Source organism: Equus przewalskii, chromosome 13, assembly GCF_037783145.1.
Source record: "Equus przewalskii isolate Varuska chromosome 13, EquPr2, whole genome shotgun sequence".
NCBI classification, from domain to species: domain Eukaryota; kingdom Metazoa; phylum Chordata; class Mammalia; order Perissodactyla; family Equidae; genus Equus; species Equus przewalskii.
The window spans coordinates 625,365-642,545 of record NC_091843.1 but is presented as its reverse complement, the minus strand read 5'-3'; the positions used below and the strand labels follow the sequence as shown (position 1 = coordinate 642,545).

Sequence of the window (17,181 nt, the reverse complement as noted above, 5' to 3'; positions counted from 1 at the left end):
CCATACCTTTCAGCTCACCAATTCTCTTGTCACAATCTGTTACCAAATATATCTTTAAATACTTTAAGCTGTTTTTGCAAATGTACCTGATAATTCAATATGTGAAGTCTACAGCGAGTTTGTTCTTCTCTGCTGGTTTCCAGCCATGTTGCCTTTCTTCCTTATGTGCCTGATTATCTTTCCTTGCTTCTTAATTGCTCCTGAAAAATTACCTATAGGGGTTACCCGAGGTTTAGACAGAAGAAGTGCTCTTCCAAAGAAGTTTTGTGTTTGCTTCTGTCAGGTCTCAGGTTATGTTCACCTGGGTTGTAAGGGTTGGTTAGTGACCAAAAAGTGTCAGGCATGTTTTCTTTTCCCTTTTACTTCTACTGCTCTGCTCAGTAACGACGCTACTGTCTCCACAGTCCCTTGAGGCTGGGGGATGGGTTTACACCTGGTTTATCTTATCCCGAGGATGTAACACTTTGGGAACCCAGCTTAACTCTGGAAAGGTCTCCTGAGTCATCACCTCAGGTGGGCCTAACATGACCTTCTGTCTCTCTCACGCCCTGTGGCTGGTGAAGTAGCGTCCAAATGTGTAGCATCAGCAAATGGCCTAAGGCATAAGCAGATTTGGTGTTCCCCTCTCTGATGACAGGATCCCATTTTTAAAGTGCCCTGGCTGTTTAAACTGCAGTATCTTTTCATCCTTAATACTCTTTTGAGGAGGGATTACTATCTATATACTTTTAAATGCAGTCTTTATTCATTGTTTTTGGTGGGAAACTGGCCCAAATAACCTAACCTACCTTTACCAGAAAGTATTGTCCCACCTTTTCAATTTTCTACACTTTGAGTTTCCCAGTCTAGATTTTTAGATTTATATACTTTATTTCTAACCTTCTAATGCTCGCCCACGACATTTTATCACTTAGTTAATAAAATCTAGAGTTAAACAGCATCTTGACCCTCTTTCCAAATAATACAAGCTCTTTAGGCCACTTTCACACCGATCTTCCAGCTTCCAATTTACCTACTATTGTCTAACATTTCAATTCTATCTTTAGCCCTGTAAATGAGACAGTGCTTTTTAAAAAGTGTTTTGACTTACCTACATGTTGGCAATTTTATTTTTCTTCTTGCATATCAGACATTTTCTTTGGAAAGAGGTGGGGAATGCTGGTCTCCAAACCAGCTCAAGTCCCGAGGTGGGCATGAACAGGCAAAGCTGCACCAGCTCATTGGATCTGCACCACAAAGTCCGCCTGGAATGGCTGGAGACCTGAAGACCACCCCCCACCCACCTCCAGGATCAGCCTGAGCGGCATGTGTCCAGCCCTAGGTTGACTTGAGGCCTGGGCCAAGAGGCCCTTGTGGCCCAATTCCTGTGGGTTGGAGTCAGTGGAGGCCTCAGTAGGAACATGTCCCAGTGCTGGGTGGGCATGAGGACTCAGAATCCCAATCTGAGTGGTACCTGTCTTCTCCCTTGTTATTTAAATTGTGTCTCTCAAAAGCAGGCAGTGCATTAGGCCCACATGGAGCTCAAGTATACGTGTGTGTGAGGGGGGTGGAGGCCTTGAGCCACTGACGCATCGGCAGCCCTGGCCACACAGAAACCTCAGGTATCCCTCCTATTTTCCACTCTTCCCTCTTAAAAAACCCAATTCTATTGTCCTGCCCGGAAGTCACTGCTGCCTCCCTCTTTCCAGCTGGCGGTGGTCACTTTCCTCTGAATTCTGCCTAGTTTAGTTCAGTGTCCATTAGCGTGGCTTTGCTCGTGAACTTTCTCCCTTTTCTATCTTCTATTTACTCCTGCTGCCTACTGCCTAGGACAGAGGACTGTGCCTAGCAGATCCTCAATAAGTACTCGCTGGATAAATTAATCCAAGTCTGTGGAGAGGGTCAGGTTTGCCAGTGTTGCATGTACAGGACAAAGAGCAAGTGTGGCTGCAACATTCCAAAGTGGAGTAGAGTGGCAGAAAGGCTCTTTCCCTCTCCTGTCCTAGCTTCATTCCTCCTCCTCCATCACAACATACCGCTGGAGGTCTGGAGACAAACGGAAAGAATTATAGTCCTAGAGAGAGGCATGGAAACTATGTGGCTAGACGGAGAAATTCTAGGCAGTAGGAAACTATCTTGCTAGATTATTCTCTTAAAGGAGTGGATTTTGGAGCCAGAGAGACCTGACTTAGAGAATATCCTTGGACAGGTTACTTAACTCTCAGAAGACACTCCATTTATCCTTTGAGTTACCTAGTTAAAGTCTATCCGTTCCCAACAGAACTGTTTCTGTATGGCAACTATCACTCACACAGCCTAACGACTCCCAGGAGTTATGAGCCAGCCCCAGTATGAGGATCAATCCATTCTGTGCCTCTCCTGGTGGCGGCTCCACCTAATTTCTCATGAAACCCGAGCTACAAGCCCTGTGGGATGAGTACTCCGCTGCCCTCCCTGGTTTGGATCTGATATAACTTACCCACAAAGATGTGACACCAAAATGGCTTTCTCTGCATACTGCTCCATCTAAAGTCAGTCACGGCCTGTTTACTGTTGAGGAGTTTCTTTATTGGAGTTCCGCCTTACCTCGCTACAACTATCTAGCTCTTCATGGCCAAGAAAGAGTGAGCCCTGAAGAAAGTATTGATAACATTTTACAACAGACAATACACACATGTATGCATGAAATCTTTACAATAACACATTCCAAAACAATCAAACATTTAACAGGATACATTAAGAAGCATCAATTTCTTCCTATCCCTTGATTATTGGTAGCTACTTAAGCTTTTTAGCTCCTGCATTAAAATGCCCTCCTTCTCGTCATTGCTATTCATAGGAATCCCTGAATCAAGTCTGTTTGTGCAAGGTGCAAATTCATGTTGAAGACATGTTCCATTAGTTACTGAATGTGCTGAATTGCTCTCCATGGTAGAACCTTTTATCTGTAGCGTAACGTGTGAGGTTTTCACTCCTCACATATTCATCATTCATTGAGGGGGTTCATTTGAAATTTTTTAAGTTTCACCCATTTAACTACTGTATCACATTACAATAGAACAGTCCAATTAACCTGCATTTTTTTTGAATGACTCTCTCCTACCTCATTAGATTTATAAGTCTGCACTTTTTACTTTTCCTACAACAAAATCCAACTTTTGTTTCAGAATTTGTCATCACCCCCCCAAATCATTCAATTATATCAAGTTTATACTTCATGATCACTATTATTAAATAAATTTATATTCCCTGAATTTGCCTGCTGGAGGCCCTTCTTGGATTTTTTCTACTGACCAATGTATAATTGGGATTCAAAGCTATCCAGGAATTTCCCACATTTCTATTCACAGAATTTATCCTAATATGAACTTTCTGATCACGATTATGTGACTTCTAATTGAAGTCCTTTCCTCATCCATGTGTTTTCTTTTATGCCCAGAAATGTCTGCTTATTTTGAAGGCTGTGTTTAACCCCCATCATTTTGATAAAGGTTGTATCGCCAGGATGAACCATTTTATATTCCAGAAGGGCTCAACCATCTTGACCTGGGAGACTTTCTTGCAGGCTATCATCAAAGATCACATAGAAAAGATTACTCAGGGTTTCATTTAGACTATGTAAATTATAAGCCATGAACAAGGATCTCAGACATTCTTACATTCATAAGGTTTTTCTTCCATTTGAGTTCTTGGAGACTTGGCAAGCTCTGCCTCCTACAGCGAAATGCTTATCCTGGTCCCATCCAGAGCATCCTCTCCCTCATGAGTTCTTTTCTGTGATGTGCTACTATGACTTCCCACATTTGTCACATTTAAAGATTCCTCTCCAGTGTGGGTTCTTTTATGCTTGGTGAGATTTGATCTGATATTAAAAGCTTTCCCACACTCACTACATCGGTATGGCTTCTTTCCAGTGTGGATCCTTTTGTGTTGGTCAAGGACTGATCTATAATTGAAGGATTTCCCACACTCACAATTATAGGGCTGCTGCCCACGGTGGATGCTCTTATGGTTGATAAGACTTGAGTGTGAGATGTATGCCTTCCCACACTCATCACATTCATAGGGTTTCTCACCCGTGTGGATCCTTTTATGTACTGTGAGGCCTGAGCTGTTCCTGAATGCCTTCCCACACCTATCACATACATAGGGTTTCTCCCCCGTGTGGATCCTCTTGTGTTGAGAAAGGAGTGAGCTGTAACTAAAAGATTTCCCACACTCAACACATTTGAAGGGTTTCTCCCCTAGATGGACTCTTTTATGGCTTATAAGAGTTCTGCTTGAGAAAAAAGCTTTTCCACATTCATCACATGTGTAGGGTGTCTTGCCAGGGTGGGTACTTTTATGGTTAATAAGGCTTGAGTGTGAGATGTAGGCTTTTCCACACACATCACATCCATAGGGCTTCTCACCAGTATGGATTCTTTTATGCACTTTAAGGCTTGAGTTGTTTCTGAAGACTTTCTCACACCTGTCACATTCGTAGGGTTTCTCTCTAGTGTGGACCCTTTTGTGTTGAGAAAGGAGTGAGGTGTAATTAAAAGATTTCTCACACACATCACATTTGTAGGGCTTCTCCCCAAGATGAATCTTTTTATGGTTTATAAGGGTTCGGTATGTGATGAAGGCTTTTTCACACTCATCACATTTATAGGGCTTTTCCCCAGGGTGTACACTTTTATGATTTATAAGGCTTGAAAGTGAGATGTAGGCTTTCCCACATTCTTCACATTTGTAAGGTCTCTCCCCACTGTGGATTCGTTTATGTACTTTAAGGCCTGAATTATTTCTGAAAGCTTTTCCACACTCATCACACCCAAAAGGCTTCTCCCTTGTATGAATCCTTTTATGTTGCTCAAGGGCAGAGCTGTAATTGAAGGATTTCTCACAATAGCTACATTTATAGGGCTTCTCCCCAAGATGGATTCCTTTGTGGTTTTTAAGGCTAGAGCGTGAGATATAGGCTTTCCCACACACATCACACTTATATGGTTTCTCCCCAGTGTGGAGCCTCCTGTGCACTTTGAGGCCTGAATTGTTTCTGAACGTTTTCCCACACACATCACACACATAAGGTCTCTCTCCAGTGTGAATGGTTTTATGCTGAAGAAGAAGTGAATTATAGCTGAAGGATTTTCCACACTCCTTACATTCATGAGCTTTCTTCCCAGGGTGAATGCTTTTATGGACTGCGAGGCCTGAGCTATAGCTGAACGCTTTGCCACAGACATCGCACTTGTAAGGTTTCTCTCCCGTGTGGATCCTTTTATGCACTATAAGGCCTGAGCTGTTCCTGAAGGCCTTCCCACATTCATCACATTCATAAGGTTTCTCTCCAGTGTGAATGACTTTATGCTGAATAAGGAGAGAGCTATAATTAAATGATTTCTCACACTCATCACATTTATAAGGTTTATCTCCAAAGTGAATGCTTTTATGGTTTAGAAGTGTTCTGCAGGTAATGAAGGCCTTCCCACATTCATCACATTCATAGGGCTTCTCACCTGTGTGGATCCTTTTGTGGACCCTAAGGCCAGAGCTATTACTGAAGGTTTTCCCACAGATGTCGCATTCGTAGGGCTTCTCCCCTGTGTGGATCCTTTTGTGGACTCTGAGACCAGAGCTGTTCCTGAAGGCCTTCCCACACTCACCACATTCATAGGGCTTCTCCCCAGTGTGGATCCTCTTATGTTGGTCCAAAACAGAGCTATAATTGAAGGATTTTCCACACTCATCACACTTACAGTTCTTCTCCCCAGAATGGGTACTCTTGTGGTTGATTAGGCTGGAGTAGGACATGTAGGCTTTCCCACATTCCTCACACTTGTACGGCTTCTCCCCAGTATGGATCCGCTTGTGGACTCGAAGGCTCGAGCTGCTCCGGAAAGACCCTCCACAGTCATTGCACTCATAGCGTTTTTCCCCAGTGTGCATAATTTTATGTTGAACAAGGCGGGAATTATATTTGAAGGATTTCCCACACTCATCACATTTATGCAATTTCTTAGCAGCCCTGCTTTTCTGCTGTGGACTGGGGTGAGAGTTTCCATTAATGTTCTCCACACATTTGCCTTGTTCACTGCTTTTCTGTTCTATAGAGACAGTCTGGTGTGTAACATGTTTTGAGGTCAGATGTAAGCTTTCCTCACATGACTTGTCTTCCTCTTCTATCTTTATATTTGCTGTGTTCTTGGCTTTGCCAATCTTTTCTCTGATGTCACTTTTGTCTTCCTTCATTCTTTTTCCCTCAGGCTTTTCCAACTGATTCTCTACCTTGCTATCCCAATCACACGTTTCACCAACCTTAGATTCCTGCATATGATCCTTGTGGAGACCTTCCACTTTTGGCCACATGGATTCTGCATTTCCAACATTTTCATACTTTTCAGTTGATTCCTCATCCTCAGTGCCCCTTGTCTTCAAATGTGACACTAAACCAAGAGAATGAAAATGATACTTGTTCACTTTGTTTAGAAGAAACTGAAAGAATTACATCCAAATTCACTCATTCACTTGAAAAATGTTTATTGACTGCATGCTGCGCGAAAGGTACCATTTTTAATGGCTGGGGATACAATACTGAACATGCCAAAATTTCTGCCCCTGTGGAGCTAATGTTAAAATGCTAGATCCCTGAATTTCCAATGGAACGAAGAACTTCTCTATTCTTGCATAACAGCTTAGTATGAGGGCAAGTTGAAATGATGCACAGAACCAAGGGCAACATGATCAGTTTTTGAAAAATGTCACCTAGTCAGGAAAAGCAATCAGAGGGTAGAAGAAATCTCTGAAGAAGAGGAAATAAAAAGATTAATAAGTGAGACAATAGTTAAGAAGACAATCAGCAGAGGGAAAACTAAAGAAGAGGAGAAATCAGTACCTGGGTAGAGAGACTAGGGAGGTGGTCATGAAATCATGAGGAGAGTCCTGTCAGAGAGGAGAAAGAAAGCAAACTGCAGCTGCATGGAGTTGGTCTGGTCTCCTGGACTTCCTCGCCAAGGAAAACACCGACTGTTGCAAGTGGGTAGTCAGGCAAGAGGAACTCTATACAGAAGAACACACTCCGGCCTGCCAGGCAAAGAGGCTTTCACCCCTACTTTACGAGCAGGCTAACTGCAGTCAGAGCACATCAAAGTATAGAAGCTAAAACACAAACCATCAAGCAAAGGGAATAATACTGCCTAGGTTCAAATGCCTAGCTGCATGACCTCAAGAAAGTTATTTAACCTCTCTGTGCCACAGCTTCCTTATCCGTAAAATGAGGGCACCAGGGTTGAGATAACATACTTAAAATGTTGAGAACAATGCCTGTTACTTGGTGAGTGTGATACTTATCTCATTATATATTCGAGGTTGGGTGATTAAGCAGGGTTGAGACCTGGGGATAAAGCACAGGACTCAGGAAAGGTAAAGTGCTTCTCAAAGCAGCTTTCAGGGCTCAGACAGGGACTCTCCATTCCCCTGAAGGCAGTCTACACACAGGTGGCACTCCATCAGCATCCAGGTACTGACAGACTAACTCCAGAGAACAAAAGAAACAATTCTAAGCTTGTTATCCCCCAACCTTGGACAATGAAACATTTCTGATTCGACTTAGTTAAAATTTGGATCTCCTCTCTTACCCTGGGTATGAGACTCTCTTGGGTCAGCACTCGAATTCTGTCAGTCCTGCTTAGAAACTCTATCTGTGAACATGTGAGGAGGAAGCAGGGGCAATAAAAGAAAAGCAAGATATACACTCTGGAGTGGACATGTATAAAGAATCACACTCATGATCCATTTACGCTTACGGGATTGCAAAGATGGACTCTGAATTAAAACTTACAGAACAGGAGAAGAAGCTAGGAACTCAGCACCACAAAGATCAAATAAAGCACTACTCAGTAGACACTCCACCAAAAGGTGGTTCAGCTGAGAAAGCTTCACAAAATGACTATTAAGTAATACTAGGTAAGAGATCTTCAGAGGTCACTGAGGAACTGTGGCCTAGTTCCTTACTCCCTTTCTTTACTACTTTGGGCAGAACACTCCACGTCACTTAAACTCTGAAGGCTACTGAGTGGGCAGTGGAATTCCAGAACCATCAACAGCAACACAGCTTTTATCTGTGCTCTGAATCCTGCTCCCACACACTCATCAGCGAACCTGCTCCATCCATTCCCATGGCCTTGGCCCCTCCACCTCTACTTATCCTCAGCCCTCAGAAGAGAATGAAGTTTGAGTTCCTACAGCCATAAAACCACATCCCCTAAAATAAACACACAAAAATTGTAGGAGAAAAACAGAAAGGGAAGAGCTATGAGGGGGAATAGCTATACTTGATATTAAAATACACCACAAACCCTCTATAACTGAAACAGCGTGGTGCTGGTGTATAAACAGACTAACGGAATAGAATACAAAGTCCAGAAATAGTTCTAATTACACACAGAAATCAAGCACATGATAAAGATAGTAGGTCAAATTACTGGTACAAAGATGGTCTTTACAATTGTGTTGGAATAACTACACAGCCATTTGGAAAAACATAAAATTAGATCCATTGTTTACACCATACACAGGAATAAACACCAAATGGAGCAGAGCTTTAAATGTAAAAAAGTCACACTATACAAATACTAGAAGAAAACATGGGTGAATGCCTCTACAACTGGGTATCGAGAAAGCTTTCTAACTATGACCCAAATGCAACAAAAGGTTGATGAATGCGACTATATAAAAATAAAATTGCATGGCAAAAATGCCATAAGTGAAATAGAGAATAAAAGACAAAATGGAAGAAAATATTTGCAACCTGCATCATATATAAGGGCTTATATCCCTAATACATAAAGAATTTTCAAAAATTGAAGACAGACTAAAAGTCCTACAGAAAAAATGGGCAAAAGACATAGACAATTCACAAAAAGAAACATTAAAATGGCCCTTAAACATGTTTCCAACTGTAACATATCATTTCTCATCTGCCCAGACTGACAAATAGTCAAAAGCTTGACAATACACTCTGTTGGTGAGGCAGTGGGGGGAAACAGGAACTTGTGACTCATACATTACTGGGAAGGCAAAGTGGCATAACCCATGTTGAGGGGAATTTGCCAACAGCCAACACAACTATGTATGCATTTACACTGCACTCCAGAAATCCATCTAGGAATTGATACTGAAGATCCACTTCCAATAATATAAAGTATATATGCACAAAGCTATTCATTGTAGCATTATTTGTAGCTAGAAAATCTGAAAAACAACCTACATGTCCAAGCACAGAAGATTGGTTTAACAAACTACAGCACATATACACAATGGAGTGCTAAAAAAGAATGAGGAACATCTCTATAAGTTGATTAATAGGGAGCAATTTCCAGGATATAATGTAAAGTGAAAAAGAGCATATATGCTAAGTTTTATGTAAGAAAGAAGGATAATAAGAAAACGAGCATATATCTTCTTATCTTTATAGTAATGAGAGAAACCAGCAATCAATGAAGTCTGTTACTTATAAGGAGTGGGGTGGGAGGAACAGAGCAGAAGGGATAGAGGAGAGAGACACTCTAAGTACAGCTTTCTGTATAGTTTTTACCTGTGAAAGGATAATAATGTTCTGCATATTCAAAGAATAAAATTAAGTCAATGAGAATGAGAAAGAAAAGCAGCCAAACCAGAAAGCAAACAGAAATACATGAAATTATCTGTGTTTCACATGAATACTGTAACCACAGGAAGGAAACAACAAAAAAAAACGAGAGAAATAACCCATGCCACTTCAGCACATAACATACCACTATATCCTCATTCTCTCGGTCTGGAGGAGGGTGGAGGGGCGGTGGGGAGGAGCTGCAAATCAACTGTACTCTTTTTAGTAGGTTTGTTTTCTGCAGTGGAATGGGCAAAGCAATTCTGAAACAATTTTAGATGTGTTATGGGACTGAGTAAATGTCCTGACTTAGTCGTGAGCCAGGGCTCTCCTGGAGGAAGAGGGGACATAAAAATAAGGAATAGGGGAAGGCAAGAAAGAACCCTGTAGGGATGAACTGAGGTATGGTGTGAACTCATGATTCTAAATTAAACATATGCACATAAATATAAATGTATGAATATTCACACATGTGTATATGTACATATATTCCCTAGCTCTCCACTGAAAAGCTAAGAAGCAAAAACATCTCAGTGGTAATGGGCACATCGAGCACTCTGTTCTTGGTCTCTACTACCACTGCCTACTAAAAGGAAACAGCTCCTCAGAAAAATGGCCGATTCCAGGCTGGGGACAGGATACACACAAGATGAGCTGGGTCATGTTGTTATGCTAGCAAGTAAGGAGATACTAAAAAAAACGATGGGGGCATGCCACAAGAGCCCGCTTGAACACTTAATTTAGGCTCCATAATAACTACATACAGTAATGAATTATAAACCATTGAAAATAGGATTTCAGGAGTCCATACAAACAGGAGAGAAAGAGAGGCCTCTTGCTTACAGAATGCCAGGGCTGGTTGGTAATGTGGAGAGAGTAGCAGAGTTGGCAAAAACAAAAGCAACATTCTGCAGCTATAGGAATAAAGACTAGATCAAGGGAGAACTATCAATGGATGCTAAATCTAGGGGGAGATTTTGACAACCAGCGGAATATTTGCAGGGTCTTAAAATAGTCCCCCTAGACTACAAGGGAAAAAATAGCGTTCTAAATATCACCAAACTGGAAAGATGGACATCAAGTGCTTCCAGAAGTGACACCCTGAGGGTCACCTATGAGAATGCATTACCTAAACTGAATCACAAGGAAATATCAGGTAAATCCAAAACAAAGAATATTCTACTAAAAGGTGTTTGTATTCTTGAAAAGTATCATTTTCATAGAAGAAAAAGAAAGGCTATACAAATGTTCCGGATCAAAGAAGGCTAAAGAGACTTGACCACTAAATTCAATACCTGACCTGGAGTGGATCTGTACTGGAGGGAAAAATTGTTATAACACTGTATGTAACACATAATAATAGTGTCAATTGAACAAAACTGGAATATGGATGGTAGATTAAACTAGTATAAACTTTAAATACAATGAAGGTTCCAGTTGTAAAAAGAATCATGCAAGAGAATATTCCTATCCTTAGTAAATATACCCTGAAATATCTAGGGGTAAAGGGCCATGATGTATGTATTGCCCTCAAATGATTTATTAAAAGAAAATTATATGTATGAAACAGCAAGAGAAGACAAATGAAATGTTAACTACAGTTGAATATGAGTACAGACTTTTTTTTACTCTCTTATTCTTGAAAATTTTCCATCTGAAATGATTTCCAAATAAAAAGTTCAAAAAATGTCAAAAAGTAAATTTAAAATTCCCTCAACTCTATCTTCCCCTCCAGGTACTGCTTTTTGCCATCCTGCCTCCTGTTCACAGCTGTGTCTAACACTAGTCTTCACATTCCCATCTCCCCTCCTTCCTCATCTACTCAGTCTGATTGCTCCCACTAAGACCATGCCGCACTAGCTTCTTCAGGGGCGGGTGCAGACTCCCCAGCCTGCTGCCCCGTGGATGTTCCTGGCTCCTCTGTTCCACCTCAAACCTTTCCTCTTCTAACTCAACACCCTCCCTGGGCAGCCCCATCTATATATGTGGCTCCTACCACTCCTATAAGCTGCCTCTCAGGTATTATCTCCAGCCCAGACCTCTTTCTTCAATCACAGACCCTCCTGTCCACCCGTCCCCCCCTTCGCCTAAAACAGGAGTGGGCTCTTCCCCTTCCCTCACCCCTCCACATCCAGAACAGCCCTTAAGACCAGGTGATTCTACTGCTTGAAAGTTCAAGTCCCTACCCCCAACTCCATTCCCATTGCTAAGGCCTTAGTTTAAGCACTCCTAAATGCCCTTCTGAACTTCTCCCATAGTCTTCCTACCTTCACTTGTATCCCTCCAACAGCCGTCAAGTTTTGAAAAATGCACATCTGGTCACTCTCCAATGACAAATCTTCCCAGGCTACTTAGCGTGGCACTTGAAGCCGTCTGCATCCGGGCACCTGGAGTGACTTGCTGGATACCAAATGGGCCACGCTAATCCACCCCTCACTGCTACTGCATTCGGGAATCCTCAGTCTGAATGGACCCTTTCCACTGACTCTCTGACAGATGAATTCTTTGTCCTCTTCTTGTCCTCTGTGATTCCCTGTTTGATTGGCTGCTGACTGGCCTGGTCTGCACGAAATCACAAATCTTCGACTGCTTACCTCTCTGACCTAGGCAGGCAGAGGAGTCTCCCTGTCTCACCCCTGCTTAACATCCTGTTTGGGTGGAAGCACGGTGTCCCATCACCTGATGGAGTTCACCCAATCTTCTTAATGACTGAAATCAAGACAGATCAATATAAATGTGCATTTTTATTGAAAATAGATGGTTTGCAATAAGATTCATATTAATCAATACTGAGACTAAGAAAAGGTCAGTCAAAAACACAGGCAGAAAAGTACCAAGACTTAAAAAGCCAGCACTAGGGTAAATGCTGTTGCTGTGGTCTGAATGTTTGTGTCCCCCTCAAATTCATGTTGAAATCCTAACCCCCAAAGATGATGGTATTAGGACGTGGGGTCTGTGGGAGGTGTTTATGTCATGAGGATGGAGCCTTCACGAAAGGGATTAGTGTTCATGTAAAAGAGACCCCACAGAGATTCCTTGGTGCCTTGATCTTGGACTTCCTAGCCTCTAGAATTGTGAGAAATAAATTTCTGTTGTTTATAAGCCATCCAGTCTGTAGTACTTTGTTATAGCAGCTCGAATGGACCAAGCTACTAAAATGTAGACAATCAAAAGAATGTAACAAAACATTAAGTTATCTTTATAAACAATAAGATGCATTCCAGTATCTCAGTTATCTCTGAGGCCGGGTATTGCCCAAGGAATTTAGATTATGATCCTGTTTTTTTCCCCAGGCACTGGGCTAGTCCTGGGGATGCAAAGATGGTTAAGACAAGGCCCTGCTATCAAGGAGCTTCAGACTAGTCGGAGAACCTGGCAGGAAAATAACTAACACATGATAAAAACGTCAGCTACAGGGCACTGATGAAAGGAGGGAAGGGATCAACTCTGCTTCAAATGATTAGGAGAGCTTCGGGAAGAGGAGGAGAGCAGTTCCAGCAGAGGAAGGAGCAGGTGCGAAGGGACTGGTGTTCACTACCTTCTGTACAGCCGGAACAGAGGGTGGCGGGCACAGCTGGACAGGTGGGCAAAAATAAGGGCTGCACCAGGGTCTGCTCATCATACTAAGGAATCTAGATTTGATCCTGAGGAGCTGTAGGTAAAGGAGTAGCAAAGCTGGATATGAATTTTGGAGGATCACTTATTCCATTAAATTAAGAGTTGATAAACTTTTCTGTAAAGGGCCAGACAAAAAATATTTTAGGCTTTGTGGGCCACATATCACTTTGTCACTTATTTTTCTTTGTTTGCTTTTGAACATTCTTTTTAAAATGTAAAAACCATTCTTGGCTTGCAGGCCATACAAAAACAGACCATAGGCCCAGTAGTTTGCCAACCTCTGTTAAATAATATCAAGGAATCAGAGTTAATGTAGGATGGTGTGATAATAGCACTGTGGCTATGTTAAAAGTGCCTCTTTTTTTGGTAGATTGAAGTATGCTAGGATGAAATGGCACGATGTCTGGAATTCCCTTTAAAATAACTTCAACAAAGAAAAAATAAAAAGGCAAAGACGAAACAAATGTAGAACCTGATAATTGTTGAATCTGAGCTATGGGTACACGGAGTTTATTGTACTACTCTGCTGTATGCTTACATATTTTCATAATAAAAAATTCAAAGAAATAAGGATCACTCATATCAAACGAAGTGAGAAAATGGATTGAGAGAAGAGATAACTGAGTCGTGGAGTCTGGGAGGAGGTTATTATAATCCAATCAAGAAGACTGATGTGGTGGCTAAGTCACGTTTCCCCAAGACACTAGAAAATAATCACTCCAAAACCACGACTCCTGTATAGAGGGCTTAACAGATTTAATGTCTTAAGAATTCTACAGGCTGGATGGGAAACTCCTCTCTAACCAGTTCTCAGCAGGAAGCACGACCCAACAGCCTATTTACATCTGTCAAAACTGTCAGCCATAGAATGCCTTCCACTCCTTCCAAATTACACATGACTGATCACCTCTGGGCGCCTCTGTGCCTGTAGTTCACATTCCTCCACCAATGCCTAAAAAAGTTCATGCAGATAGTAAGAACTTGCGCTTAATTCTTGCTGTCCCGGTCCCAAAGAGTCAGGAGCCACTTTCTCAAGAGCCTAGACAATGCGCAAGAGAGGAACTGTGGCCCACTCTGGTCAAAAATTCCTGCCCATTAACAACAGACTGCAACAAGCAACATACCCAGCAGCTACTTTGGATTTCCAGAGTGCAAACCATATTCCACAAGTCAATCTACCATCAAATGTCACAGCTGGATTCTGTACCTTAAGTTCTTGGATATTATATTTGGCTTGGAAACGACCAGAGAAAACAAGAGGGAATGTGAGCACAAAATGCTCACCAACTCAGAAGAAAGAGTATCTAGGAAGTGGGAGAAGGGGACAAATGAAAGATGGGACTAAAGAGTAAGTGACAAAAGTGATATACAGATGAAAGAAAGAGAATATGGTGCATGGTTTAGTTACTATTGCATCTAGTTCATGAATATAAGAATTGCAAATGTTAACATGAATTGGTTCTCTTGCTTAAAAGTAGAAACAAGGATTAAAGGTGATTTTTCCTTAAAGTAAACAATGAAATAGAACATTCTCATACCTGGTAGTGGAGAAGAGATTTCTAGTCATCCTGGGGAATAAGGTAAGCAAAGGAGATTCTTATGAGAGGCTGAGAGATTTTTCTGAAGCTAAAGGGGCAGAGACTGGCTTGAAGAGAGTCAATAGAATTAGCTTGTTAGGCTAGCATAAGGCTATCGTTTGTAAACACAAGTCTCAGGAGAGAAAAGCTACTTGGTTTTATTTTTTAAACACTCTACATGAGTTATTATAATAATGATTTGGCATATTTAAAAATTTACCAATAACTGGCTCAGTTAATGTAAAAACAAAGATTATTTTGATTAACCCCTTCTTTAGAAACTCTTGCTCAGATATGCCCAAGTACAACGTCATTGAGAGCACCATTGTTTGAAGTAACAAAAAAACTGAAAACAATGCAAATGTCCCCCGAATAGACCTAAAAAATTACGGAACATCCAAACAATGCCAATCCAATACCACAACACTGTTTTAAAAAAAAAAAGCTCTTCCGAAGATCCCTTGGATAAAGTGAAAGAAGCAAAGGGCCAGAACTTTGGAGAGTACCCTAACACCTGTGTGGGAAAAAGGGGGAACTAACTACATTTATATTTGCCAGTATTTGCGTATAGAAACTCTGGAAGGCTACACAAACTAACACATGTGGACCTACGGGGCCTGGGCCTAGGAAGATGGCTCAACAGGAGCAAACTTTTTCACTGATAGCTTAGACTTTAAGCACTTGAATCATAGAATATATTAAGAAAACAAAACCCTCGTGCTCTCAAAAAGAAAACACCCCTGGCGGCCACCTAGTCCAAACGTCTTATAGCCGCATACCAGCCCTGGCACCCCATTCATCGTCGGCGGTCCCCGGGGCCAGGAGCCTCCCCGCCCGCCGCCCCCGGGCGCACCCGTCCGTGCACAGGTGGGCTTCCCCAGGGCAAGGCCGCGGAGCGCCGCCGCCGGGCTCGGCCCACACCCGCGGCGGGAGTCCCTCAACACCCTCCCCGCAAGGAAACAAAGCAGGGGGAGTCGAATCTGATCACCCCGGGGCCCCTCCAGAGCTCGTGTTCACTCGAGTCCCGGGCCACGCTTCGCTGCAACGGGGCCGCGCAAGCAGCTTGTCTTAGAGCGCTAACTTGCAGGGTCCCCTCCGGCCCGAGACAGCAGCGAACAGCTGGGAAACACGGGAGCCGGGCCTAGCCCTTCTCTGGGCACCGGGCAGCCCCAAACCGGCCCGGGCCCGCTCGGACGGCGCAATCGGGGGCCAGAGGGAGCCCGGTCGGCTCTAGGGGCGCGCCCTCCACCCTCGGCCGGCCCGAGGTCTTCCTTCCCGTCCACTCCCCGGAATGCGCCTCCTGAGGAGCGTCCGGGGAGGCAGCAGCTTCCTCCAAGATCCCGCCCGAGACCCGAGGGGCACCCAAGACCCGGCCAGGAAGGGAAGCGCGCGGCAGACGAGGGCCGGGGGCGGGAGCGCGGGCGGCCGCGAACTCACGTACTGGCTGTGGCGGCGCCGCGGGAGCCCGGCCGCCGGCGGGACAAAAGCGCGGACGGCCCTGCCGGAAGAACCCGCGCCGCTCCGGGCACTTCCGACTCCTCTCTGGGCGGCTGGAGGACCGAGTCGATGGTAGCTCTGCGTTCGGGCACGTGACCCACGAAGCGCTCGGAGGGCAACGGCGCAGAGGGAGGGTCGTCCCTTTTCTGTTTAGCGAGTGCCCGCCCCTTGGCCCGCGCTGGGGCCGTACCCGAGGAACTGTTGGCGCCGCTTCCGGTTTTGGTGGACTTCCTATTCCGGGTTGAAGCCGACGGTCAGGCCCCTGATGGGCTCGGGGGAGTAAACACGTAACGGTCTGAGTCCTTGGACACGGAACTCGTTCTACAGAGAGCCCGTGGGCGCCCGGGGCCACGCGTGGGTGGGAGGCGGGGATGCAGGAGGGAGGACGCGGGGTGTTAGGCGGGGACGCGGGGTGGGGGCGGGGATGCAGGAGGGAGGACGCGGGGTGTTAGGCGGGGACGCGGGGTGGGGGCGGGGATGCAGGAGGGAGGACGCGGGGTGTTAGGCGGGGACGCGGGAGGGGGGCGGGCATGCGGGAGGGAGGACGCGGGGTGTTAGGCGGGGACGCGGGGGGGCGGGGATGCAGGAGGGAGGACGCGGGAGGGGGGCGGGGATGCAGGAGGGAGGACGCGGGGTGTTAGGCTGGGACGCGCCGGGGTGGGGCGGGGATGCAGGAGGGAGGACGCGGGAGGGGGGCGGGCATGCGGGAGGGAGGATGCGGGGTGTTAGGCTGGGACACGCGGGGGTGGGGCGGGGATGCAGGAGGGAGGACACGGGGTGGGGAGACTGGTACCCCGGGGACGCTGGGGGAGGCGAGGCGGGGACGCTGGGGGAGGCGAGGCGGGGACGCGGTGGGGCGGGAGGGAGGACTCGGGA

At 44.5% G+C, this 17,181-nt stretch overlaps 1 protein-coding gene across 3 annotated transcripts; it reads right to left on the bottom strand.

Annotated features, from left to right (window-relative positions):
• Positions 1–2,525: 2,525 nt before the first annotated feature.
• Positions 2,526–16,602, bottom strand: ZFP62 (ZFP62 zinc finger protein). 3 transcript variants are annotated; one of them, XM_070570022.1, is made up of 3 exons: positions 16,250–16,347; positions 12,208–12,322; positions 2,526–6,410 (listed from the first exon to the last, which is right to left on the bottom strand). In XM_070570022.1, the coding sequence occupies exon 3, from the start codon at positions 6,331–6,333 to the stop codon at positions 3,694–3,696; it is 2,640 nt and encodes an 879-aa protein (XP_070426123.1). In that variant the 5' UTR covers positions 6,334–6,410; positions 12,208–12,322; positions 16,250–16,347; the 3' UTR covers positions 2,526–3,693. The 3 variants fall into 3 exon arrangements, with proteins under 3 accessions (XP_070426123.1, XP_070426122.1, XP_070426124.1); XM_070570021.1 differs by lacking the exon at positions 12,208–12,322 and having other exon boundaries at positions 16,250–16,602; XM_070570023.1 differs by lacking the exon at positions 12,208–12,322 and having other exon boundaries at positions 16,246–16,511.
• Between the last annotated feature and the right edge of the window lie 579 nt (positions 16,603–17,181).